Source organism: Nothoprocta perdicaria, unplaced genomic scaffold (assembly GCF_003342845.1).
Source record: "Nothoprocta perdicaria isolate Ctin4 unplaced genomic scaffold, notPer1 scaffold_55, whole genome shotgun sequence".
Lineage (NCBI taxonomy): Eukaryota > Metazoa > Chordata > Aves > Tinamiformes > Tinamidae > Nothoprocta > Nothoprocta perdicaria.
This window is the reverse complement of record NW_020455810.1, coordinates 3,276,133-3,303,693: the sequence shown is the minus strand read 5'-3', so window position 1 is coordinate 3,303,693 and position 27,561 is coordinate 3,276,133. Positions and strand designations below refer to the sequence as shown.

The following is a 27,561-nucleotide window of genomic DNA, read 5'->3' as shown; positions in this document are numbered from 1 at the left end:
ATCTTCAGGATGAGCACTCCTCCTTTTTTTTTTTTTTTTCCTTTTTTTTTTTAATAATCATTTTTTGAAATATACATATATTTCAAAAATCATTTCAAAAGAATTAGATGTGTTGTTAGGTATGAGTATCAATAAACATTTTAGGTCATTATATGCATGTGTCCTAAAAACATCCTTAAAGGCAAAAGTAGCATACTATTCTAAGTGGTGAACCAGCTCCCCTCCCACTACAGTCAATTCTCAACACTTATAGTTTTAGGGTTCAGATCATTCTCATCTTATTTCTCATCTTATTGTGATAGTATTCTTATGCTATCAAAACACATGTTAATATGATTTTTTAATTGATATAATTGAGATAATTTATTGTTATAATTGATGGGGAACTGTCCAGCTAAATAAAATGCTTTAACTCCAATTCTATCAGTCTTCACTGCTACTGGAACTTTCAAAGAAACTGAAAGTGGACATAAGGAATTCAGCTCTCTTGGCCTTTGTAATATTAATTTTATTTATTTATTATTACCAAGTGTTTACCCTGGTTATCCTCATAAATGGAAAAGATGGCCATTTTTTCACTTAAATGTTAATCGACTTGCGAGGTTCAGTTATCACATTTTATTTTTCAGTTAACGCAACAGAACTAATAAAGGAAAACTAAACAGTACCTAAATTTATTCTTAGATTAAGAATCTAAGAATAAGATTAAGAATCTGTTGCATTCCTTCATATCTTATCAAATGTGTTAGAACAATGTAACACATATACTCCACTAGGAGGTAAAATTGAAAAATTATTATGAATTAAATGAAATCGTGTCAATGGTATCTCCCTTGACTATTTTTAATATCACTTCATTTATCCATGGTGGGAAGCATATGTTTCACTAATAATCTGAAGATACAAAAATCAAATCAATCACAAAAAAAAGACATGCTGGCTGATTCATTTCACTTTGGAAAAGGTTTTTTAATTTCATTATTAATTATTTCTCTCATGATTTATCCTTCACAGATACTGCTTCTCCAAGGAACATATACATTTATATTCTGCTCACTCATTATTCATCATTCTGGAGTTATGACACCTGTTGGCTGAAAATAATGCACTGATCCTTGCTCACATGCAGTGTCTGCTCTTACTTCATGTGAAATGCTTTGTTGTGTTTTAACTGACAAGCATACTTTCTCTCTTACATTGCTGTTTTTAAAAATATATATAGTCCATAAACCACTAATGATATTTCCCCGGTCCAATTAATGTCAGAAGTGTGAAAAATATCTTTAATGCTTTCTTTCCTGTGTTGTACCAAAGCCTTTTTACCATCGCAGCTCCAATTAGAAACTAAACCTGCAGTTGCCTATGGTTACTATAATTTACAACAAATGACAGGAAAGTTATTCATCAAACCTGCATAAAGGCACGAGCTAGGAAACATATACTGATGGCAGGTTTGTCTGATTTCCCCCAACTCTTGTAAAGCTCTTCTCAGAGCAATCCCTTCTGTTCCTCAGAACTATAAACAAGCTCCTTCATCATTGTGAAAAAATATTAGACAAATTACAGCACTATCTGACCAAATGGATGAAGTTCAAAACAGGTATGTGTACAACAGCACTTATTATTGTACACAGAATTGGCGTATTCATGCCCACCAAAACAATACCTAAAATATTTACTTGAGAATTGCAACTTGTTATACTCTCTTTTTTAATTTTTCTTTTTTTCGTTTGCCAGTGAATCAAAAGGCCTCAAATCATTTGGTTTTAGAAAAAAAAAATGTCCATGCATTTGTCTCTCAAATTTTCTGTAGCATTAAAAAGATCAATCAATACATTGGAACCAAATGGAACCAGAATAGATGGTAGAAAGTTTTGTAATGCCCTGATAAGTTTTGTTTTCAACATTATCTTAGCTGGATACAGCAACAGACATGGATGTGCACAGCTTAGCCACCTGCAAAACATAATAAATGATATCTTGGCTTGTATATCCTGTGAATATAGCATTAAAAAAAAAAGCTAAAAAAAATTGAAAGCTTTACTAACTCAAATTGTAGCCTATTGCAATTTACCAGAATACATTGCTGTTTTAAAATAAAGTTTCTACGAAGTCAAAAATTTGTACAATAACAGGCTTTTAAGGTTTTAGAAAGCAAAATACCACAACTATCCCTTCCAATTTACAGAGATAGTTCATTAATATTATTATTATTTTTTTTTTTAGTATGCAATTCCTATTTCTGTAATCCCTTTTGGGATTACTTGGTTTATCTTGTCATCTCTGATCTGCAGAATAAGTCTCAGAGATGTGGATGGATTTGCAAGCCAGTCTTTGGTGCTTCTCTACTTTGTCTGCACTGTCAGATCCTACAAAAATGTCATGTAAGACAGAATAAAAAAATTGCTTTTCAGTTGAACCAGACACAATTGAAGTCTCTTTCTTAAGCCACGAATCCCTCCTCTTTTATAACCACTAAAGAAAGTAAGAGTTAATGCCAGAATTCATAGACTAAGCAATAGGCAGACTGCCCATGCAAATAACAAACCCACCCACTGCAGTAATTCTTCCCAATATAGCACCCCAGCTAGACCACCAGCAAGCTCTCCACGTAACCACATTTATTCTGTGGGAATACTGCAAGGAGATATGATATGCTTCACACTTGGAAGTGAATCTAGTTACAGGGCATCTAGTTACTTGACAATGATGGGCTGCACTAGTGACTGAACTCAGCCTTTCTGTGAGACAGTGGCTGTATCTGTATTACCAAGTGGCAAGGACATAAATTTCAAATCCAGTAAGTAAAACAATTGGTGTTGAACATGCATACTGCATACACCATTCACATTTTGTGGGGTTTCCTATAGACTCCCTATGGCTATGGACCTTATGCCTATCAGTTCATATCACACTGTTGTTTTAATTTAACATGAAAGTAATGCAGCTTATGTACTTCAAAGGTGGGTTTCTGATGTGAACCGAGATCAGTAAAAGTGAAAAATCAAGCTATATGTCCTCGAAGCTTCTCCTGATTTTGAACCAAAATGATAATGCAGATGAATCCAATGAAGGCCTTTTTTACTGCGCCACTATGTCGGACCACAGACGCAGAGGACAGGACAAAATTTTGTTTGAATGATTAATAATGTCAAGCACTGACAACCCAGCACTCAGAAGCTAGTTCCCGAGGACTTCAAAATCAGCACAGTGATTTTTGTCTATCAGATTGCTGCAACACATGTAGAGATCACAAACAAGAGTTAGAAGTGCTCCACATGGAACCTGCAAATTTTTAATTCCTTAAACAAGTACAGCCTAATAGAGATTAATAGTCAGTAAGATTACTAATAGTCAGTAAGAATGAGATGAGGTAAGGATGAGCTTGTTAAAGACATGAAGAATAGGACATGGATGTCATATTAGTATAAATTCATACACAGCACGTGGGGACGAGCCTAGGAAACCCTTGTTACTGGTGAAGAATTGAATGGTAAAGGTTTCCTCTTCATGAACAGAAGACAAAGTAGCGTAAGTCTACAACAGGCAGAGTTTGGTAGAAGAAGGAAAATCCTTTTCCCTCTGTCCTGCTCATAGATGAGAGGGAAAAGAATCACTGTTAAAACAACACTGGAGTCATATTGCAAAGAAGGGGTATAAAATCAACTTTGTTGCTATTTATTTCATATTAAATTTATATTCAAAATAATTTTTAAAGCGAATTGATTAGCAACGGTAAATATTAAGTGTATTTGCTGCAACTATCACTTGTGACATTATGTGAGGTAGACCTTACTCCAATATAATTTATCTCTCTATGCACTTTGAACAAATTCTATGGTTTCTTTATATTAGCAATATATGTTGCTAATAGCTATTGCTATGGTCTTAAAATGAAAGATCTTCCAGTAATTGCATCTTTAAAGTACAAAATGGGGAAAAATATTGCAAAGGAAAAATGTGTCAACCTCTCAAATCTTTTGTGAAGAGATTTGCTGCAACATACAGATGTTGCAGCAAAAAAGCAACTACCTTTTGAAAGAACAATAAATAATTTGATCATGTGATAAAGCAGTTTGATAAGAAACTAAACTCTTGATTCAAATGTGGTGGGAAGGCCTGAGGCTATGAAAAAATTCTTTCTGAGCTTGAGAAATTTTCAACCATTTTGTTTTTGAGATCCACACAGAATCACAAATCTTGAGAGATAAATAAAAATTTTTTGGACTTACTGGACACACAGTAATGCTTTGCTCCCACTGACTCATGCTCAGACTTTCTTCCAGTGTTGTGCATTTCTTCATCACCATGTCCCAGCCACAATAAGGATCTTGGGATCCAATGCATGCACTGTGAATGAAAACCAGTCACACAACATGAACATTTACCCTTATATGTTCAGGCCCCAGGATCTCTCAATAACCAGATGGTTTCTCTTCATATTTCATAGATTCAGAGGCTACTGTGAAAGTGATCTCTGTAATGCCGTGGTCAGATGAAATGACAAAGGAGTAAATAGTGATAAATGAATCTGAATGCCTCTACAAAGCTAGGATTCCTTTAAAGTGCAAAGCTGAATATCCCCCTGCATGAGGGATATGTAGTCAAAACTTAATATTGTACTTAATTGTTTTAGAATTACAGTCATAGAATTTAATTGCTATAAAACGACAGCAAGTCAAAAAAACACACATTTTCTGCTCCAGGTGAAGGATTCCAGGTAAAGGAACATAGGTTCTCAAAAGGAAATTTGAGATAGAGGGAGGGTGTCCGAAAATAATCTATAAATTAATCCTGGAAACAGGTTAACTATTCCAACCAAAGTGATGAGAATTTTTCTCTAAGAGATACTCCTTTCATGTGGTCATTTTTTTTTAAAGTTGCATTCTAAGGAAGTGTTCCAGACATGATATCTAAGCATCATACTGGAAAAAAAAAATTATATGCTTCAATAGGCTAACACACCAATAGTTTCTAATCAGTCCTCTCTTTCTGGCTGTTCAATTCATCATGTTAGATGTATTCATGCAGTGAGGCAAAGCCTGGCTTAAACATTATCCTCAAACAAGAGCTACCTCCTTCTGCCATGTCCACAGGCCTTGGCACACTGCTCCCTTACTGTTCTCCTTCCTCACAACTCAGGGGACTTTCATATTCATGTGCTTTCAATAACTCAGATCACAAATAGCTCTCAAAACTATATATTTTATATATATACATATATATATCTTCTTGCTTTAAAATAACAAGGAGATGAGAGGTAATATCTGCTTAAAAGTTTATCTATTTTTTGTTCCATTGTGTCATCTTTTACAAATATTTTCTTTTGAGGCATAACAGCACCTACTAATTTTGTACAGCTGTGTCTAGATTTAAACAAAAACAACAACAAAAAACACAGACAACAGAGATAAATTTACAGATCAAAAGAGATTAAAGCTTTTTAAGTTTGCAAAGATCAGAACTTCTGTCCAAACAATGAAATTTAATGGGACTGTTATTAATCCACATTTCTGTCTCTACTCTTCAAAAACAAAAATTTCATATTGATTTAATTCCTTTTTAATGCTTCCCTGTCCAAGGAGAAAACAGCAAATGGAACTGCATCATTGTATAGATGAAATAACAAAATAAATTGTTGTCTTCTACATGGTTGCCAAATTTTTATAAGTAAACTTGAAAATTAGATATTATTTAACTTTGTCTCCTTCCTCTTCAAAAAACCCTAAATTAAAACCATTTTACATATTACTGTTAGAAATTTGCACAATTTTTAAAATTAGGATTAGATCTCTTAGTTGACAGGAAGACCATTTCCAATAGGGACAGAGTAACTGGCATAACTGGATAATATATTAACTATCTTATAGCCAGCTTATATTAGCTGTCTGCCTTAAATTTTTATTTCATCAGATATGAAAATGAATGTATTGTTTGTTACTCCCAATAAGTGCCAAGTAATATCCCTAGCACTTAATAAAGGTGAATTGGTTTATCATAAAAGCCTTGATGCAGCTTACACTAGTAGCATAGAGAGAAGGTTCTCACTACAAAACTATTCTACATGCTTTGGCTTCTACTGCTTGATTCCAGTTTTCTTCTATGTCATCATTTACCATTTGTTATCAAAAGTAAATTATCAAGTATGTCTTCTGCAACGCATTCACTGAACCTTTGTGAAGATTCCATACGTTTCGTGATGATTGTGTAACATTTAAACACTGTATTTTTATTGAATACTCACGGAGGTGTAAGTTACACTAGTCTAAAGCAGGTTAGCAAGAACTGTGTATCTACGGAGCTACCTATGCTTACCCAGTTCCAATTACTGTCCTCTATAATCCATATATTGTGTTTATTAGCAACTGAACTGATGTCTCCATCTTACTCCACATAAAACAGATTCCTCACAGGAATATAAAGATAAAAGACTGCCTTAAGTTCCAAAATCATTGTGCCTTTCAGGTCTAAATGGATACACATATCTGATGCTAGACATATATAAACAGGTATCTGTCAGTGTATTCATTATTACTGGTTTAGCACATATATATGCAACGAAGAAGGGGGATCTACAAAGAGAGGTGACTGATGTCAAAGAATATAAATGTAGATATACAATTTAGAGGGTCCAATAGGCTCAAACTGAGATGCGTATGAAATATTCAGAGTCTTGCTCAACTCTTCCTTGTAATGTTAAGAAAAATCAAAGCTTTTAATCATCTCAGTCACTCTGTGTGGGACTGCTACTGCCTCCTCCTACTTCCATTTCTTTAAAACAATTGGAATAGATCTAGGTATGATTCAGTGTAGCAGCATACAATGATAACACTAGCCTTAAATCTACAAGCTGCTACCTTCAAAGCCAAAGCCAGGGATTTATATATTATTTATGTATTATTTATTTATTTATTTATTTATTTAGTGAAGGGTTTATAACTCACAGCTCTTTGAATACAGATGCTTGCAAGTTGCTCTACCATGATTCTGGGAACAAATTTGAAAGCCATCTTTCAGAGAGCTCTCTCCACAAGAGAATGGAGGTTTATCATTTGTTGGAAAGAAATAAGATCTGTGGGATCCCAGGTCCCCATCCATGGTCAATCAGACAGACACAGTTTCCAACACTCTGATTAGGAGGTAGGAGTAAGAGAATGCCAAAAGCAAATCCATGGCAGGCAAATAGGCTCAAAACTCTGAGTTACCTACATTACAAGGCTATCTCAGAACAAGAGATTTGGGGATTCTCCTACAAGTTCCTGTGACAAAATTAAAGGCCCCTTTTGAAAATTTATTTCTATACATCTTTAATAATAAATATGACTCTATACTGAGAGATGTATATAATAAGGGTGTGTGTGCATATGTGTGTATTAAATGCATTTATTTGTCCACCTATCTAGATATGCATAAAAGGGGGGGAAAAAAAAGACCTAAACCAAAACAAAAAAACTTGCCTTAAGATCAGCAAATAAATATGGTCAAATTTACCTTTTAATATTAGTTTTAAATTTTAATAACTACAGAAGAATTTCTACCATAAAAATATTTTGAAGTTAAATAGTATGAGGCAGATAACAACATTCTCATTAAGTTCCACAGGTTTTCCAAGACTGAAAATGTTCACAAGAACAACTCCTTCAGATCTAAAATCTCTTCTTGGAATCCTGACTGCAGTTCATACAGTCACAGCAAGAATACTCTTGCTCTCAAACATCCAAGCCCATAGTAGACTCCCAACAAAAAGAAAATCTCCACAAAGAGATCAAGAGATCTCTTTTCTCATGAGAAAACAACTGATGCAGAGCACTATGAAGTGAGATGCATAGTATATGAACTGGCCTATCTGGGTAGCAATCCTGTATAGGACATCTTAAATTATTTAAAATAAAAGTTTTTCAAACTTGATCACATTTTTCACCTTCCAATCTCTTTAATTTCTCTCCTCAGAGAAATTAATCACCAAGTATCAAGCAATTATTGAAATGATCTCTTTGAAAATGGCTTGCTTTATGCATGTAAATTGATTTGAAATGAAAACTTACCAGCAGCAACATTGGAATTAAAATTTCCTAAACTTAAACCTCATCTTTTGGTATTGCTTAAAGCAAAGAAATCAGCACATAAGAAAACCACAAGCCTGTTTTAAATTTTTATTTCTTAGGTCACTTCTTTCTTAGGTCATTTCTAAAATGATAACTACTCGCAAAATCTGTTTTTCTTAGGACTTTGCAAATCGAAGGAAAAGACATTTTCTTTTGTCCCATTAAGAATGCTGCATTAAGCATAGTGTGGGCAGGCTGTAAATTCCTAACTGTTTATCAAAATTCTTAAAATAAAATGCATGTAAGCAGAGATATACAAATGGTTGACCATATAGAAGAGTTTTGAAGTGCAGGAAAATGTGAATGCCCAGTTTGTGAATTAGCCCAGTTTGTCTCTGATGGAAGTCTACGGCTAGCAAGACACACTCAGTTTCTTGAAAAACTTTGTTTTTCAGAGAAGAAATACAAAATATATTTCAGTCGCTGGTCTATATAGCTTGAATTGATTCCATTTCCAGTGGAATTATGAATGAGGAAAACTTCCAATTATTATTTATTTCACAATTTTATTACCCAGCAATATTTTAAATATATAATGTAAAAACATTATTTTTCCTATCTTTCAAACACATTAGATAAGTCACTATTGCATAGCTTTTAGCAGACAGAACTATTTGTTCAGAAATTAGACATAACTTCCAATTAATTAGTTTTCAAAACTTCTAAGTTCATTAAATCTATCTTTGATCAGGAACAACAATTCCCAATGACTTGCTTGACAAGACTATGTAGTACATATGATATAAACTCTCATTGCCCCTATGCCTATTACTGATACATTGAAAAAATCCAGTGCAAACTACAACCTCAACAAATTTGCCAAATTTTGCTACAGCTGGCAGTAACAGAATGATGACTAGTTCTTTTAGAGGACTGAGTCCTTACCTCGTATGTCTTGCTCCTTATTACATACATAAAGTCCTGAAAGCCAGGAGTAAGAAATGCAGTTTTAGAGATCTTAGTAGTTTGTGATAATTATTTTATCATCTTCAGCTATGGCTAATTAGCTGCACAAAAGTCAGCTGTTGTTTGTTCTTGGCCTACCCAATCTGAAGAAGTGCTGAGAGCTGTTGAATTAGGAGTGCAAATAGTTTCTCCAACAAATAGTATTGCTGGTCTTTTGTAAAATTATGATATACCTGAGTGAAATGTAATACCCAGGTAATAAAAGTCTAGTCAAATCAGAAGCATTTTTTGCAAGGAGAGCCAAACTAGAACAATTAATATGCTGATGTCAGAGTGCCTGCCATAAAAAGCATAACATAAAAAATGCAATAAAAAGCTTTCTGTTGCATAAAAAGCTTTCTGATCAACCATTTGCAATAATTCACATAAACCAAACTTTCCCCCCATCCCCTCCAACTCATTCTTGAAGATAGCAGTATTACAAGCAGGACTTTCAAAATACTCAGCCATCGTTAGAGCTCTGAGGAAGACACCCTGCATGGAGATAGTCAGCATAAATAAGCAAGAAATGGCAATTCATATATAGTGAAAATAAACATTGTGGCATAAAGGCAAGTACTGAACAACTCTATCCAAAGACAGGACAATAGGCTCTGCTTGTGATATTCTCTGCTGCCCTAGTATTAAGAGATACAATGAACTGTACTTAGATCAGTAGAAAAAAAAATCAAATTCCTTTTCAAATGTAAAATAATATTTTCAACTGCCTTTGATAAAAATGACTGTGGGAGCAAATGACTACAAAAAGGTAAAAGGGATTATGCAGAGCTGAGCTGATACTGGTGGAATAGGACTTAAATCACAGAAAATGTTCATCACAGGAAACCATCAACAAGAATACCTATCCTACTTATAAAAGCACTCGAGGAATGGATTTATAAGGAAATATTAATGACCTAATATGTATAGCATATCAGTGACAAGGGGACATGATAAACTTCTAATAAAGATGGGCTTTAGAGGTTGATACATGAAGGCAAAACAAGAAATGCTGAAATAAAAATTGTTTTTATGTAAAGAAAAAATAGACAATCACAAGAAAGTTTTCTTGACATTGAGATATTAGATTATGGAACAGTCTACCTAACAAAAAGACCAAAATCATGTTCTGAAGACACATAGTCTGAAACTTTTGCAATAAAACTAAAAAAAAAAGTTAAGAAAAGATTAGACTCTGAACCCTCTGCTACTAACATATAAAAACAGATGAGCTAGTACTTCTTCAGATTTTTGGCTTTTTTAAGGCTGTTATTTACATACAAGCATGCTCTATTTCTCAAAAATTATGTGAAGCAGATATTAAAAACTACACTTTGCCCTTCATCTGTGAAAGAAACTCCTGTTTTATTGATGAAAGTTCATTATATAGCCTTGGTGCAGTTATATAGTCCTAAACATGATAAATGTGAGTAGATAAAATTAAAATAATCAAAACCAAAGAATCACAATGCTCCAGGGTAACTTGGAGTATTGGTATCCTAGTCTATCAATCTTTTTTTCCTCGATAAGATTTTCCTCTAATTACCATTTGCTATAGCACAGAAGTAGCAGCTGGTAAGCAATAACAAGAATTTGAGTAATGCAATGACTAAGTTTCAGGTTAGGTTTTTCTTGTCTAGTCAAATTCATGGCCTTGAGTAAGGTACATACATTTTCTCTGCATGTACAAAAGCAAATAGCCTCCAAATTCAGCATGGTGAGCCAGAACAGTCTAATGAAGTCAAAAATGGTAGGTGAGAGAAAGATTAAGTCTGGATTATCTAAAGCTTCTCAGTTTCCCATGATGGATGTAAGAAGACGCCATACTTTATCGAGATTACAGGTCAAAATCATCTCCTTCCCCACAAAACAGAAAGAGAGAGAATTGGTGAACTTATATTTACTGGGAAGAAAGCATGGTGGGCTATCCTTTTGGTGCATTGAATACTTAGTGATTCCAAACAAAGTGATACAGCTACAGAAGATATGACTGAAAATCCTCATGAAGAATAGTTGCTTCCTTTGAGCAAGTCACATCGATGGAGGATGATAATTCATATTCCTCTGGGCAGAGGAATAAATTATCAATGGAGCACCCATGAGGATGTGAGACTTACAGTTCTATTCAGTAAACTGGGGACAGCTCAGTTTCCTCCTCTTAATGTTTTAATACAAGGCTGAATGCTCAGAATTTCATAACCTCATTAATATCATATGCACTGAAATGTGCTGAATTTGGATGCAGCCTGGAGTTGTTTCAAGTGGAACGCAGGCTTGGTGCTAATACAGGACACCAATCTACTGAGATCTTTGATTTAATCATTCCTATCATGCACATGTCCCTAAGAAGATAAGGGATAACAGCCAGTCCCACTAAACACATCTATATTCATAAACAGATGTATTCATGAAAACACATTCAACATCTTGCACAACCAGAATGGCACAATCATCTCATTGGGATAATGGAAGAGAAAAGCACAGGAATGTCATTAAACTTTTTCCCTCCTGATATACAGACATGCACATGCATACATACACACACAAACCCAAGTCCTTCACATAACCAAGTCATTAACCAAACCAAAAAGGGCTACGGTACCACCAAATATCCTTTTTAAAGTAGTTACAAAAAAAGAAAGAAAGCTGAACCTTGCCCCTATGATAGATATAAAATCAACCAGTTTGATGTAGAAATTGGCCTACAATTTTCCTTAAAGTCAGTTTTGCATGACCTTCAGTGGGGCTTTTTATCTCCTATTACTTCTATTTTAGCAGAAAAGAATTGGGAAGAACCAACTTTTTTAAAGTAAAGGTAACTAAGTGCTGCAATGTAAGAGACAGCATAAATGAAATAGGTTTGTACATAACAACTCCCTCATTCCCTAGTCCATCCAGATTTCTAGAGCAGAATTTGATCAACTGAAAATATCTCAAATTTATCTTTTAATTTTAAGCTTTAAATATATTACATCAACAGCTCTGTTGCACATCATCAGGTAATTATTTGCAATATAAACCATTCCTTAATGTTTCATTTGTGCAATACAAATTCTGTATGATGTCATTTAAATACCAATACAATTTCTTGAGAGTCCCATCTTGTGATAGCAAGTTAGTTTACTAAGAGAAGTCCCCAGAGACTGTTCCAATGAGCAGTGTACATACAAAGCCACGACTACAGAGTAGTAAATAATCTGCAGCCACTTTGACTTCCCACTTTCCCCGCAAAGCTGACATGCAGTTTTCTCCAAGAAAGCTCAATGATCCTCTATACCTGTATGTTTTGTAGAAGAGACATCTCTTCAGGGGCACCTTAACCACATGCTCTTGCAGGCCCACAAACAGAACGCTCTGGCTGTGCAGGATCTGGAGACTCCTGATGGGTTCCCTCTTACTCGCTGGCAAGAGTTCAATTTCCTCAAGCAGGCAGCTGCCGGATGTTTGGTTCATTGGGGCAAGTACCTTCTTAATAGTGCCATAATCTGTAAAAGTAAGATGAAAAGTAGTGATTCTCTCTATTCAGTGCCATTCAGAGAACCATCTTCCATTTCAGAAGCTTTCAAAGAAGCTTAAGCTGTGAGACATTAACTAGAGTTTAAGCTTCACATCAGTAGACAATGGAAAATAAGCATTGCAAATTTGTTTATTATGAATTCACAATCACAAAATTTACTCATGAAGGTTTTTCTTTTTTTTTTTTTTTTTTTTTTTTTTTTTTTTACCAAATTGTAGTGCACTGTATGAGGGTTGAAGTAGTTTACAAAACAATGAGGTCTATTACTGCCGTAGTCCTTTTTAAAATTGAAAGTCTTAAAAACTCTGGATCTTAAATATGAAGAGTATTTAATGTGTATGAATATATGCATGTTCTTTGAGTTGTGAAACACCACACTTCAGCAGCAATGTAGGTCATACAGTAAAAGAGGAGAAATTCTTACCCAAGATCTACTTCTGTCTCAGTAGGGTCCCCTCCTCCTCATCCTCTATATTCTATCTCCAATTAGCTGTTGGCTTTGCTCACAAGACTATGATGCCTAGTGAGAGTATGTAGCTTACAGCTTCCTCAAACGATATTCGACTAAACTAAACCATTACAGCAGTACTTTCAAAATCAAAGCCAGGCATTTTGCTCCAGTGTTTCCAGTTCTATCACAATCACAATATTATAAATACGTTCTATCCTCAAAAATGTGGTCTGTTCACCACTGTTCATGCCACAGTTGTAAATACAAATGAGGAGAAAAGTAGGAAAACAGAGGAGACGCAAATCTGAGGCATTGACTTTTTCAGATCTGTCAGAATCCTTCAAGTGAATATTTACTTTATAATTACAATGCCTGTCTGCTTCTGCTAAGGAATAGTTACAATGAAAGAAGAATAGTAAACACAGACCTTCCTAATGGATCTAACTTCATTGTCATGGATATAGTGAAAGATTCAATTTCATCACAAATGTCAATGGTGAGTCCAACAGCTATTTAAGACTCTGAATGAATGGCATCTTCACATCCTGAGACTAAGACTTGCTGGAACAGATTCAAACACCTGACAGCACTGGTTTCCACTGAGAATGAGTGAGTATATACAGAAGCAGTATGACAGTAACCAGACTGAGCAAATTAGGTAATCTTTTAATTTGCACTACCGTACTTCTAAAGAGATCTGCAAAATGGGTAACTGCATTTTAGAAATCTAAACACTGTGAATGAAGATGAGGAAGGAAAAACCCTAACTAAAATACTGCTTTCCAATATATCGCAGCCCATTAACAACTGAATTGAAAATTCAAAAGCTTGCAGACTATATAGTCCATAATGAACAAGATGATAATTGGACAAAGAGAACAGTGTTCTCTAAAATTGAAAAGATAAGTTTAATGCATAAATGCTAACATGCTAGCATTAATGCATAAATGCTAAAAAATAGCCAGTAGAATGTTGCACTACAACAGCCACGTCATTGAAATCATTATTACATTTGTGGTGACAATGGTAAAGGACTAGAGAAAATGAGCTCACAAAATAAATACTAAAACCAACAAATTAATAAACTTGACTTTTTCCTTTCTCTCCCTTTCCCTACAAGAAATAAAGCACTGATAGAATATGTAGCAACTTCCCACTATTGAAAAGCATGAACATTTACACAAACTACTATGTTATACAAGACATCTAATTTCTTCAAGCAAAGACATATTTTACATATCAGCAGGTACAGGGCAGTATAGGAGGATGTGTACTTATTTAAAAGGAAGAAAAAAAATCTACCTGTTCCTTTTTATATATATCCATTTCCTTAACTCTTGCCATATTGGACAGCAATGAAGTAAATATTCATCGTAATATGCCATATAGCACTCCAACAATTACAAGAAGCTTCACATTTTCAGCTCTAGTCCTCACGTGGGACTTTAACCACCCTAATATCTGCTGGAAGGACAACAGAGCAAGACAATCCAGGAGATCCCTGAAAGGTATGGATGACAACTTCCTAACTCAAGCGACTGAGGAACCAATCTTCATTGGTCAGCGATATGAAAGCTGGGGGCAATTTTGACTGCAGTGACTATGAGATCGTTACGGTCAGGATCATGTGATGAGGTGGGAAGACCAAAAGCAGATTCGCAATACTAGATTTTAGGAAGGCAGGTTCTGGCCTGTTCAGGGACCTTCTTTGAAGAATTGCATAGGACATTGCCCTGAAGGAAAGCGGTAACTGAGAGAGCAGACTGACATTCGAGGATGATCTCTGACAGGTTCAAGTGGTCTATCCTGACAAGCAGAAAATGAAGCAAAGGGAGCATGAGGCCTGCATGGATGAACAAGGACCAACTGAAAAGGTGCAAGAGATGGAAACGGGCACAGGCAGCCCAAAAGGAATATCAAAACACTGTCTGAGCATCTGAGCATGCAGGTCGGGAGAGCTAAAGATTTCTAAACTGTATGATTTATTAGCAAAATAACCTTGTAAATTAGTCTCAGATATATCCTCAGGCCCTTTTTGTGCTTCTATTTGTTACCTTACATGTATTCCTGAACATTGGGTGTTTTTTTAGATTTGAAATCCCACTGCTTGCACATATCAAGAAAAAGTCAACAACCAGTAAAAGCCACTGCAAATTATAAACTGAAAATAGTCTGCGTGAGAGGAACTACAAAAGGCCTATTAGGAGATTTGCACAATGTTCCCGAAAATATTGTTTAGAAAATTAAGATGTCTAGTTTATCATCCAGATACACACCACTATAATTTAAGAAATGGAGGAGCAGATCAATATAAAGAAAAACAGCTGTCTAAAGAAGACACAGAAAATGGAGGCTAAAATTATACTTAGCACTTCAAGTGGCATTTGTAATTGAGCCTGAGTAAGGCATCATCTATGAAAGAAACATTCTATTCTATGTATTTTTATATGAAAACAGCCTAATTTTCCTCATTTATACCTGTCAACAAAATAATCAGATTTGTTGTTTTAAGTGAAAGCTTTAAATTAACAGATGGAAATTTGAAACAACTACAGATTACATAGATTTTCAAAGTGCATAATTTGATATACACTTTTGAAAACAGTTTTTATTAACTAATCTTTTTCCTTATACACTGCTTTTTGCGTATTATTTGTTGGATTCAAAGTATTTTCTCAGTGGGAAAGTAAAAGCATTCAGACAATAAATCAATGTTTAAATAAAAGGTGTCAAATGTGTCAATGGTAGACTTGTATATTTTATATATTCTCTCTAAATTACTAGTGCTTACATTCATCATATAACTTTGTATTCACTGCATAGCATTCAAACAGGAAAAAAATGCATTAATATTGTCTTTAAGACATAGTTTTTTTCAGACAAATAAGCTGAGTTGTCAAACATAAAACTGTCATACAGAAGTACAGAACATGCAAAATGAAAATAAATAAATAAATATAGAAAAACAGAAAAAAAATATCATCACAAGAAGAACATGCATTTATTTAACAGGAGAATATTATTCTTCTGAAAATACTAGAGAGCATGATAAAAATTACAGAAAAAAAGGTCTCAGGAGCAGCTAATGCAGCAGCTGGTTGCATCTACAAAGGGATTTTGCAATGTCTATAACATCAAAAGAGATACATATGGTCCAAGTAGAATATGGCAGGATTTAATATTTCCTACTTTTTATAAAAATAGTTTTAAAATTAGTTTAAATCATCAGTAATATATAGATAATTTACACTGTTGTTATAATCTATTTTTTCAATATGCAGGTGGGATAGAATTTGATTTAAAGTCAGGGCATTTTTAGAAGATGAGATTTGTAAACTTTCTCTGTTACGTAATCTGTTACCTCCTAGTTTCTGAGGTAGACCTGATTCCCAGAAATAGGTTTTATCACAGTACACCTGAAAGAAGAAGTGTGGCTGAAAGGACTGATGTTCAACACCTTTTCCTCTAAGAATTATCAACATATTCTTGGTAACTGTACTACCTGTACCTATAATATATATAATGACCTAATAATAAGAAATAAAAAAAAAGAACAGACTTACTTTAAAATTCCTATCTTTATATAGAGTTGTACCATAAAAATACAAACACATTTTAGAAGTATATTCATCAAATTTTACCCCATCTTCCAGAGAACCAAACCAACCATGAAACAAAAAAGTTAGCAAATTTTGATGATTTATCAAAGCATAAATTTCAAACTGGCAATCTTTATTCTCAGAGCTGTTTCAATGTGTTAACATTTTGCATTTCCATTTGAAACCAAACTATCATTGAATAATCTGGCCAGTATCCTAGTTGATGTTCTTTTTTTCTTGAATTCCACAGTATTTTTCATTATAATAAAATACATCTGAGGTTATTTTTCAACAAGCATCAGGCAATCAAAAGTGGAGATTTGAAATTCAGTTTCGCAATCATGCAAGAGAGCTATGCTAAATATAGGCAGAATTTCAAGAAAAAAACACTTGCTATTATAGCTCTTTATCATGATGAAGGTGGTAACAAGACAATAGCGGATGTTAACAGAAACACAGATATAAAGCACTTTCACCAATTTTAAAAAGCAATAGCCTAACTGTAAAACAAAAGCTTTGTAACACGTTCTAGGTGGAAAAACAAACCAAAAAAAAAAAATTTTTGTTGCAATTTCCCAGGAAACATTACTAGCTGTTATATCCCGCCTTAGTAATATGGAGATTTATTTTTAATCACTCAATACGCTAAATAAATTGTCTGATACTCTCTGCTAAATCATTTATTCCCAGGAAATAGTTTGGAAATCATAAGCTTAAGATACTTTCTCAATTTTCTTAGCATTCCTTGCTCTATTGTAGGACCCCTCTTTCTCTTGGATAAAAGTTGCATGTGCAACCTGGAACACTCCCAAAACATTTCCTCTTGGATACTTGACTTCTGGCCTAAGTGAAGTTCTCAGATCCAATTCCCTGTTTTTTTTTTTTTTTTTTTTTTAAGTTCAAATGCGAAACAGCTTATAAACCTACACAATGTACCAAATCAATCATACTTATAGCTGGATCATTACAACATCATCAGAGGATACCATGAAATCAAGCTCTATGGCACATAAACAAGTGTTGTTAGATTTAAAAAAACTAAATTTTGAGGCTTTAGAAATCTTCTCATTTGTTCACGTAAGACTTTAGTCCAGAATAGTGAAAATGTGTTCTCAGAGGTTTTGGACCGAAGTGTAAGAAATTAAAAATCAAATCCTTTATACTTTTAGGTCTGCTTCAGAAACAAAAACACAGATTTTCTTTTTTTCTTTTATTAATTCATTTTGACATCAATGACTGTCTTTCCATGCCAATTTTCAAAAGGGCTTTGGATTTCAGAGGTTGTTTATTTATTTTTAATATTTGTAGAAAGTAAACACAAATCTAAGAATACTAGGTCAAAATGGAGCACCAATAGCTCCACTTTTTTCATAGCTTAAAAGCTGCTGGAGAAATCCAGGCAAAAATACACTTACTGACAGTCTGCAAATATTTTTAGTGAAAAGAAAAAAAAAAAGTCAACAAAAATTCCACAAAGCAAAGACTACCAGATTTAAGGAAACACAACTTCTCAGCTAATTAATCAAAATTTCCTATCTACTGTCACTATATGCTGTTTATTGCATCTTCACACAAATACATGCAGTTCTCTGGTGTTTTGACAATTTAAAAGAAAAAAAGAAGTGTTAAAATAGTGTGTGCATGATTTCTACACATTTTAATGAAAGCTATATGCAAATTATTTAATAAGAGTTTGACCCTACACCCTTTGGTGCATAACAGTTTCAAAGCAAAGAGAGTATTGAGTTTACTATCAGATTTAGCAGAGATAAGAAGAATTTGGCATTTTCTATGAATAAAGAACTGACAGCACCACATGAAAATGGATTAATATATTCTTTGCTAGGTATAGAAAAACAAAACAAAACAACAAAAAACAAAACCTGCATTTTTGCAATCTGTGTTCCTTTTCAATTTCCAGTTGTAATGAAGGTACTTTGAAAAATAGTCTATGAAAAACCAAGACTTGCAATGTTTTAGATTTATCTCCTTTATCTTTGGCTTCAACTCTGTTTTAACTCCCTCTTTCGTATTATACTCACTCTTTCATATTATACTTCAGGTAAATGTTAATGAGCTTCACAATACCAGAAATTAACTTGAATTAAAGCAGAAATAAGATACATTGTTGATAGTGACTGTCAACAAGGAGGTATGATTGTGCTCAGGTTTTTTCGGAGGGGAAATTATTTGAATTCATATTTAGTTATTGAGAAGTCCAATATTAGTCAAAACGCCCTAGTGGCTATTCCAAGAGAAATTCAGTTGTACCTCTAACTAAAGGAGATTTGACTACATGTCAACCTTTAAATACATTTTTTTATGAAAGTAATATGTATGGTCGATGCTCTGTGCATGCAAATTCGAGCTGCTGCTTCACAGGGTTTTTCTGAGTGAAAGAAAGCACAGATCCAGATTCTCATTTTTTTTTTTTTTTGGCTAAGGAGATTTCTTCAAACAAAAATCATGTGTTTGGTAAGACAGAAGGAATATGTTCTCCAACAATGAACAAAATAAAGAAAAAATAATCTAACATTGCGACATTTTCTTGAAAACATTCAGATTGGTCACTGAAGATTAGCTCCCATTCTTCCAAAAAGAAATTAATTCTAAATTCTCAAATATAAGAAATTTGGAAAACTGATGTCAGAGAAATTTGGGAAAACTACCACCTCAATCTTCTATCTTTCTCAGAGAAAGCACATTCTCAGAAAAAAAAAAAAAAAACTCAATTTGCAATTGAAGCAGCAAAAATATCTGATGGTAGTTGTCATGAAAATGTTAAATACCTATTTTAAAGCAGATAAGATCTATGGCTCCTTAAAATACAGTAGGTTGTAAGTTTCTATTAAGATTGTAAGATTACATTAAGGATTCCATTAAGAATGTTTCTTAGAGAACAGCAGCACGAGGAAGGCATCAGCAAAGTGATCAACCTCCCTCCTCCTCACTTTAACATCTGCAAACAGTAGGCATCTTTCATTCCTCAGGGAATTTCTGGAAGTGTTTAGTCTCCTTATATAAAAAGGCTTTGGAAAAATAGTGTCGTAATCCTCTAGCTAGGATCTGAGCCAAGGCATTGCCTTTCTGGTTGAATTCTCTACCTGTTTGGCTGGAGAGTTGTGCTCTTTCTCTATGGCCAAATGAGCCCTGGCTTGTTTCTGCAGGTTAAAACCCTTTCAGACAGTGTAAGTGAGAAGTTGTTCCATGTCTAGGGTAGCCACTTATCTAGAGGATTAAATATTCAACAAGGAGGTGGAAAAGATGTCTTTAAATTTGTACTTTAATCTATAGCCAAAATAAATCGGACATACCTGAAAAGCTTACATTTCTAGAAGTTTCAGGAAATCTGGGGATAGCAAGAAGCGGAAGCACCTACAAGGAGTGGCCTGAAAAAAAGATTTAATCATTGCTACCACTGGACTTCTCAAATAGTGGAGATGAGCATTTTGGAGAAATGTGCAACCTCAATCCAAAGTAGCAGAACAAAAAAATAAACAATGACAGTTAATTGCAAGATAAACTGATTGCTATGATTTAAGGCTTGTTACCTGACACAGTTCTCCAGTGAAGAATGCTACACTGTACACAAAGGATAATATTACTCTATATATACTATATATAGATTACAGACCCTGGCTCACTAACAATCTCCCAAAGTTGATATATATTAACTCTGATTGGATCTGACTGGACAAGAAGTGTTTATTGCTGCTGTTACTTTTTACTGCCTTCCATTTGTGCCACCACAATGACAAATACCTACTACTGCCTAAAGCACACTATGAATATGACAGTGTCTTCCCACTGGAAAAATGTGGCAGTGCCTAGATCAAAAAAGCACTTACACACAAGTAAACTATTCTGAAATAATAATCCACAATAACTCTTGCCTGATTTCTCAACTGAGACATAGATTGTTTTCACCAGAAATGTCAGAAAGGCACTTAACTACTGTACCAATCCCAAAGTAACATCCCCTTGGCTGATTTGAACATCTCAGTAGCTCTCCTCATCCTCTTTATCTTAGGCCCATCTGCAGTTTGCACTGCAGATCCAAAAGCCAAATCCAGTCCATAGTTATTGAAAAGAAGGCACATCAGCAGCAATTTCACCAGGAAACACTACAACAAGTTCTTCAGAAACAGAGAAGGAAAGACCGCTGCTGTCATTCATTTTTTTATATTATATGACTTGAAGGAACAAATGGAAAAGTTGGAAGATCCCTTCCCAAGGAGATGGCAATCTCTCAACTCTGACATTAAAGAAATAAGAACCATAGTATATAATAGTTAAATTACATTCTTTATATAATAGCCTAGGTGTTTGAGCATGTGGCAATCATCAGGACAGCCAACTCAGTCCTGTGCTTCAAGTTTACTTTTCTTTCTCCTAGACAAGTGATTTAACCACCAAGTTGATTTTGGTCACTCCTATTCCTCCTGAAGTTGTGCAGCTCTGCAACAAAGTTCCAAGAGTCATAGCACGAGAAATAAAAGAATAAATAAATAAAAGAAGAAGAATGAATCTGTTGGCAAATGAGTCTACTCCAAATGCTCTTTATAACTCTTAAGCAATGATCTGGTAAAGAAAAAAGCATATAGGATCTATCTATCTTTTTGTGAATCTGCCTGCAGATTATGTGACTCTTCACATACAGGGCACAGCATTGGGAACAACACTTTCTTACATTATGGTAAGTCTTTTAAATCACAGAACTGAATAAGAAAGGTGTATTTTTATTGAGAAGTTCTGTTACTGATGAGGATGCAATATGTTCTATGAGCAGAGCTGAGTACAAACGTATTCACAAATACAGTAGTGAAAAAAGTCCCAACGTTTACTAGTGGCACTGCTTGCATTAGCAACAATTGGTTTCACTGAGGTTTATTGGAAAAAAACATTGCAGAATGAAGGTGGTCATAAACATTAACAAATCATGAATTCAAATGGTGTTTGGTTCAAAAGTCAAATTTCCCTTGGGACAGCTAATGCTAATGTCAGTGTTTTCGAGATTAGAACTGAGTCTGTTGACTAGCACTGCACATTACACAGTGGGGGGCGGGGGGGGGGGGGAAGATGACAGAAATTTTAGTTCTGAAGAACAGTAAAGCAGGAACATCAGTCAATGCCATGTTAGACACCTTTTTCTCTCTCTGTTCCAAATGTTGAATACTAGAAATAGCTGGAAAAAGCAAATGAATGTGCGAGTTACCAGGTACGTGACCTGTAAGAAGAGGCAAGAGTGCCTTCAAAACTGGAAATGAAGAAGGAAAGGCCTTTTGGTGATCCTGACTTTACAAAGTAGTCAGGCAGGATTTGAACTTTTGGTGTTAGTAGCACAAGAGGTCTTTTCTTCTTTTTAATGAAGAAGAGAAGACTCATCTTAAGAGGTGACTTAAAATCTTTCTCTTTTTCTAGCCAGTGTATTGGTTTTGCTACCACGTATTTTCAGACTTTCAGTGGTGAGACAGTTCTTTGGACATGTATTTACATTCTTTGGCCAATAGAACTGGGCAATTATAAAGAAATAATGATAATCTGTGATGAGAAAAAAAAATCTACTTTATTTGCCCCATGAGAAAATAATCAAAAATACTATCTAGTTTGATTCACAAACATGTTAGCTAAAATACAAATAAATTTTTCAAGCAAATGTCAGCAATGAACTAATCAAAATCACAACGTATCTATGGGTTGATCATAACGACAAAAAAGTCTACAAATTGGTGGTGGGTAATTTGTGAAATGAATAAAGAGCTATGGTTCTCACATATAATTTGCTGTCAATGAATAATTTAATGTCTCCAGTTAGTGGAGATCCATTTATCAAGGAACCTCTTTAGCAGTACAACTTGAGCTTGCAGAATAACATCTCCACATTAAGTGATAAAGTCAAAGGAAATCAGTACTACTAGAGACTTAAAATTCTCAGTTCAATTCTCCAGAGCCCTGTACTATTATTTATAATTATGCAGACTGTGCTGCAGACATGACTGTTCTCATCTGTATATTTTAAAGGCATTTTGCCTGTCACAACCAACACAATACTCAAGATTGGCCTTTCGGTGCTGAAATTGCAACAACTACCCTTCTTTATTTTTAGAGGCATTACATATGAAAAATAAAACAAATACCCTAGAAGGAGTAGATAGCAGGACCTAGATTAAACCACTTGATATCCTCTAAGATATTGAAAAATATCATCTAAAAATAGAAAACTGCTAAATTATAGAAGTTTACATACCAGGCTGTAATATGTAATTTCTGGGGAGGAGAAAGGCTGGCCATAATGTGTTTGTAAAAGGTACAATACAATATAGCAGAGATGGTCACCAACTATCTTCCATGCCTATATGTGCATCCACAAGTAAAGGCCAGCCACATCAAGCCTGGATCACATTACCTTCACTAGAGGGTAAAAACTTTCCACTTTGTCATTATCCCTCAGCAGTACTCCAGGGTACATAATTTAACTCTGTACATTTAAAGTAAAGCACTCATGAGAAAAAGTTACAGTTTGGGAAGTACTTTGAACACAGAAAGTGACTCCCATGTGCCTTTTGACACTGTATCCAAACAGACTTTGGTGGGAAAAAAAAATATTTTCACATTAAGTTGAATAGAAGAATGATGCTTACACCCTTTGAATTTCCCCAATTGTTTTGGAAAAAAAAAAATCTAATCAAACCATTAATGCAAATGCAGGCATGATTAGCACATTAGCATAAATCCCAAAGTGAACATTATGAGTTCAAAGTGAAGTTTCAAATTGAAATGATGCAACTCTTATAAAACTTTGCAGGAAAACATTTCCTGGTAATATTATTTAAACAGCTTATTCATATCATATAAAGCTAAACTTTCCCTTTATCAATGTAGTGGTCACTGTGAGACAATCACAGAATAAAAAAATCACATTGTGGCTGTTTTGATCAGTGTCCTCAATGTGCTCCATTCAAAGACTGTAGAGCAAATGATGACTGTACTCATTTCAAATCTCAGAAAAGAGCCTTTAAAAGCAGGACCTAGAGGCCTCTGTCTAAAGATGATATGTAGAAAGGTCAGAAGGGTACGATGTTACAGATTAGTACTAATAACATTGCCAGGTTGCTTTATAGCTGTGTCTTTACACAGTATGCTTTTGTGAAGGACAAGTGTATGGGGGGGGGGAAAAAAAAAGCCACTATGCTACAACAGATAACAGCAATAAAAAAAATGAAAAAGCTGAATAGTTTCAAGGGGACCACTACCTGCCTCAATGTACATGCTCCATTATCTGTCTGCCCTCAGATTTTCCTTCCTGTTCTGCTCTTGAACTAGATAACATTAATACACACAAATAACTTATCTAGCAGTTTTCCAAGTCAGGACTATTTTGTTCATTAGTATTATTGTATTTATATTGTACAGATTTCAGAACAAAAAGGTTCTTCTCAAATCAAGAGGAAAGGTCTAGAGCTTTTTTTGTACAGAAATTATCTCCCAATTACTTCCAATGACCTCATCACTCTAGGGACACTTTGGTCAGACACGGCACCTGCTTAGGAAAATTGCAGACAATTTAAGCTTTGCTGCTCTCTTCAAGATAAAATGCATAAAGGCTTTTTTTTTTTTTTTTTTTTTTTTGCATTTTAACATTCATAGCATAACATATATTTTAAAATTCATAGCTTTACACTTACTGCATGTATTATGACATTATGCACACTAAATAATGGAAGATGCACCCTTTGAACAAAACCTGAAGTCTTCCAGGAAAATGACAAAATTTCATCCAATATTATTTAGCAAGAAAATCACCTGCAGCATATACATATATATTTATTTATTCTTTTTTATTAATCACTTAGGTTGTTTCAGAGCAGAAAGAGCAGTGTATTGAAAATGGAAGTAAAAAGAACAAAAAGCAGAGTGTGATCAAAACTTGCACTAATTTGCATCAATTAACTCCTGGTTGCTCTCTGGATGGTGACCCACAGCATCAAGGCTTCATTAGCAAATACTACAATTGTGTAGTTTTACTGCTCCTGCTAAGGGCAACTGTGCGTAAAATCTATCTGCTTTCTCCAAGAGAGATTTTTGATGTCTCTGCATGGAAGGTTTTCCACTCCATCACTGCTGCTGTATGGTTTTTATCACAACTGTTTTTATCATCAGTCTTTGCATTGCTACATTAGGCTTTGAGTTCTTGATAGAGGGGCAAGAAGAACACTTCCTGGAATTCCCTGGAACTTCCCTTGGAAAGGGAAGTTTAAAAACTGCTGTGACATACTGAAGTCCTCAAATTACCACTGGCTTTTCCACATAAAAATTCAGGTTCAGCTCAGAGAACCATCTGCTCTTCAGTGAAAAACAATTTAGCCACCAACAAACTTCTCTTGAGCTCTCAGTTACCTTTTTCCAGGTTAACCATAGCCTAATTTCTAACCTCAATACCCTAGGCTGGTAAACTCTAAATTCCCATAACCAAGACCCACCACTGGGCAGATACCATTTCTATTCAGGACACGGAAGACACAGCCTCTGTTTACTGAGGCTGAAGAACAGAGGCAATGTGGGAGTTCTCCACCAAGTCATTTTCTCAGTGTGATCTTCATCTTTTTTTTTTTTTCTTTTTTAAACTCTAGATAGTGCAAAACATTTTTTTTTTTCTGAACTCTCAAGAACAGGTTTAAGAATCAGCTACTAGAAACTGGTTTTGGAATGTTCTCAAGCTAGGTGGCATAACTACAAATGCCAATCTTATTTGTTCTAGAAAATCAATGCAATCTGTAGCAGCCTTTTAAAAAAGGGCTAGCTGGCATATATTTTCTCAAGATTTTTTTAGTATATTTTCTCAATATTTGGCCCAAACGAACTTATTTTCTGAAAAAATACCATGAAAACTTTTTGCTATTGACAAAGTTCTTAATTAGAAAATATCAGAGGATGAACAAGGCACAAAATTAAAAGCAAGAAAGAAAACGAAGAAAGAAAATGGAGAAAAGGGACAGGGAATCAAAACATGACATATACAGCAGCCTTTTCTTTGTCTCTACCTCCCTCCTTTTTTTTTTTTTTTTTCTAATGAGAAGAAATAAAGTTTTTAAAATTGAAAAGATGACAGAAAAATTGAGTTTTGCTCCATCCAATTCTACTGCTAACCTGTTATTAGAGATGACTTTTTAATTCACAACTTCTTTGAATGTTTTCTTTGACTTTCCTTTCTGAATCCTTGAAAATTGTTTCAGAGATAGCCTGCCTAAAGTCGACAGCACTGTTCTTGTTCAAAGCAAGGTAGATCTGCAGGACTTCATATATCACTTCATTGTGCACTAGAAGTCAGTATAGTGAAACATTAAGATGCACTTCCAAAGTAGTCAAATAGTTTTCTGACACCAGCAGAATTTGCTAAATCCCAGCATATCAGACTCTCCTAGCAGACCTGGCAGATGTTTAGAAAATTTGAAGGCTGTTGACACAGCATATTTATGCATTTATTTGCTTACTTCCATTCTCTCCTGAAATAATATTATCCTAAAATAATATTAAGAGTTTAATAGAATTGAAATACTTTTTACACTGGCTGGGTCATTAACCTGTTCATAAGAGAAGGAAAGAGAATGTTTTCTTAATTACTGTCCCTCTGCTTCAAAGAATGTGGATTTTGCTTCAGACACCAATGACTACAGAGTGTCTACTTGCATTCAACCTAATCTATACGCCTACTTTCCCAGTAAATAAGCTTGTCTCATTTTAAGTAATATTTTTTGTAAGAATGCTATAATGAATTGTAACTGCACATATTATGCAGAGTACATTCTACAGAGAATAGGGGCTTGGATCCTTCCTGATTTATTCCAGTAGGTGCATACTGCTTAATACCAGGATTTATCTCATAGTTGAACATAGGATGGCAGTTGTCCTTCTGGCACCAAAAAGTACAATACCATCTACTATCACAGCGTAAACATGAAACTTAGTCCCATGGGTTTCCACATTGCATGAGCACATCACACAGGCAGAGAATTGTAGGATAATTCTAGTCCAAAGGGACAGCAGGAGGTCTTGAGTCCAGCCTAGTTATGCCCTCAGAACAGATTGCTGTCTATTCTTGAAAACCTCTAAGGATGAGAACCTGTATCGCTTCCACAGCAAGAAAGAAGCATAAAAAGAACTCAGAACTTTTATTGAACACAATTTACTAATGAACCTAATCTAAAATTTTGGCTCCTTATTCCTTTAATCATCCTTTAATCGAATATTAAAGGAAACATAGGAAGGTAAAACAATCAGAATTATGGAAAATTGCATTATTCTAGGTGCTATCATAATGTAAGTGTTCCACAATGCAATCATAGTGTCTTTATATGAAGTCAATTCAATATATGCTTCTGTAATTCAGTGTGTTACAATTCTGCAATATAAACAGCTTTCAGTAGAGGCACAATTTCAGGTAAAACGACATAATTTTCCAGCTAGCTTGTTTTTTTGATTATAGCTGACCGAACTCCAGCATAGCTTTAACATACTAAAAACTATTAAAGTTTTTAAAACCTATTAAAACCTATTTTACTGCCTATCTTTCAAGAAGCATAATTAGAAAGCTTTATCCACCAAGATAACAGCCAGGAAATATTGTTTCATATGAATATAGCAAGTTACTGTAAAGTTCATTCAGATTCAAAAAGTAGTAGTCTTCTATCAGAAATGAGTATTGCACTTTCAAAAGAAAATGAAATTATGTACTGAACACAACACACATTTTCTCAGTTTCTTTAAACAATAAGCAATGGAAGAGGCAATTTTCATTAATAAATTCTAATTTCAGTAATTAAAATGACTTATCCACTTTCTATTGAATAGATGATATTTTTGAAAATGCCAGATTAAATGACTAGTTGTTCAAGGTTCTTTTCCTCTTATTAATCAAGATTTTTCTCCCCTAAATTTTCCATGAGT

The 27,561-nt window shown here is 34.5% G+C and overlaps 1 protein-coding gene across 1 annotated transcript in view; it reads right to left on the bottom strand.

Annotated features, from left to right (window-relative positions):
- SEMA5A (semaphorin 5A) overlaps nucleotides 1-27,561 on the bottom strand; it is a 246,129-nt gene that overhangs the window by 67,976 nt on the left and 150,592 nt on the right. The window contains exons 12-13 of the mRNA XM_026048536.1: nucleotides 12,328-12,535; nucleotides 4,233-4,350 (exon numbers count right to left, since the gene is read on the bottom strand). Of these exons, the coding sequence (XP_025904321.1) occupies nucleotides 4,233-4,350; nucleotides 12,328-12,535 (326 nt within the window). The remainder of the gene's footprint in view (nucleotides 1-4,232; nucleotides 4,351-12,327; nucleotides 12,536-27,561) is intronic.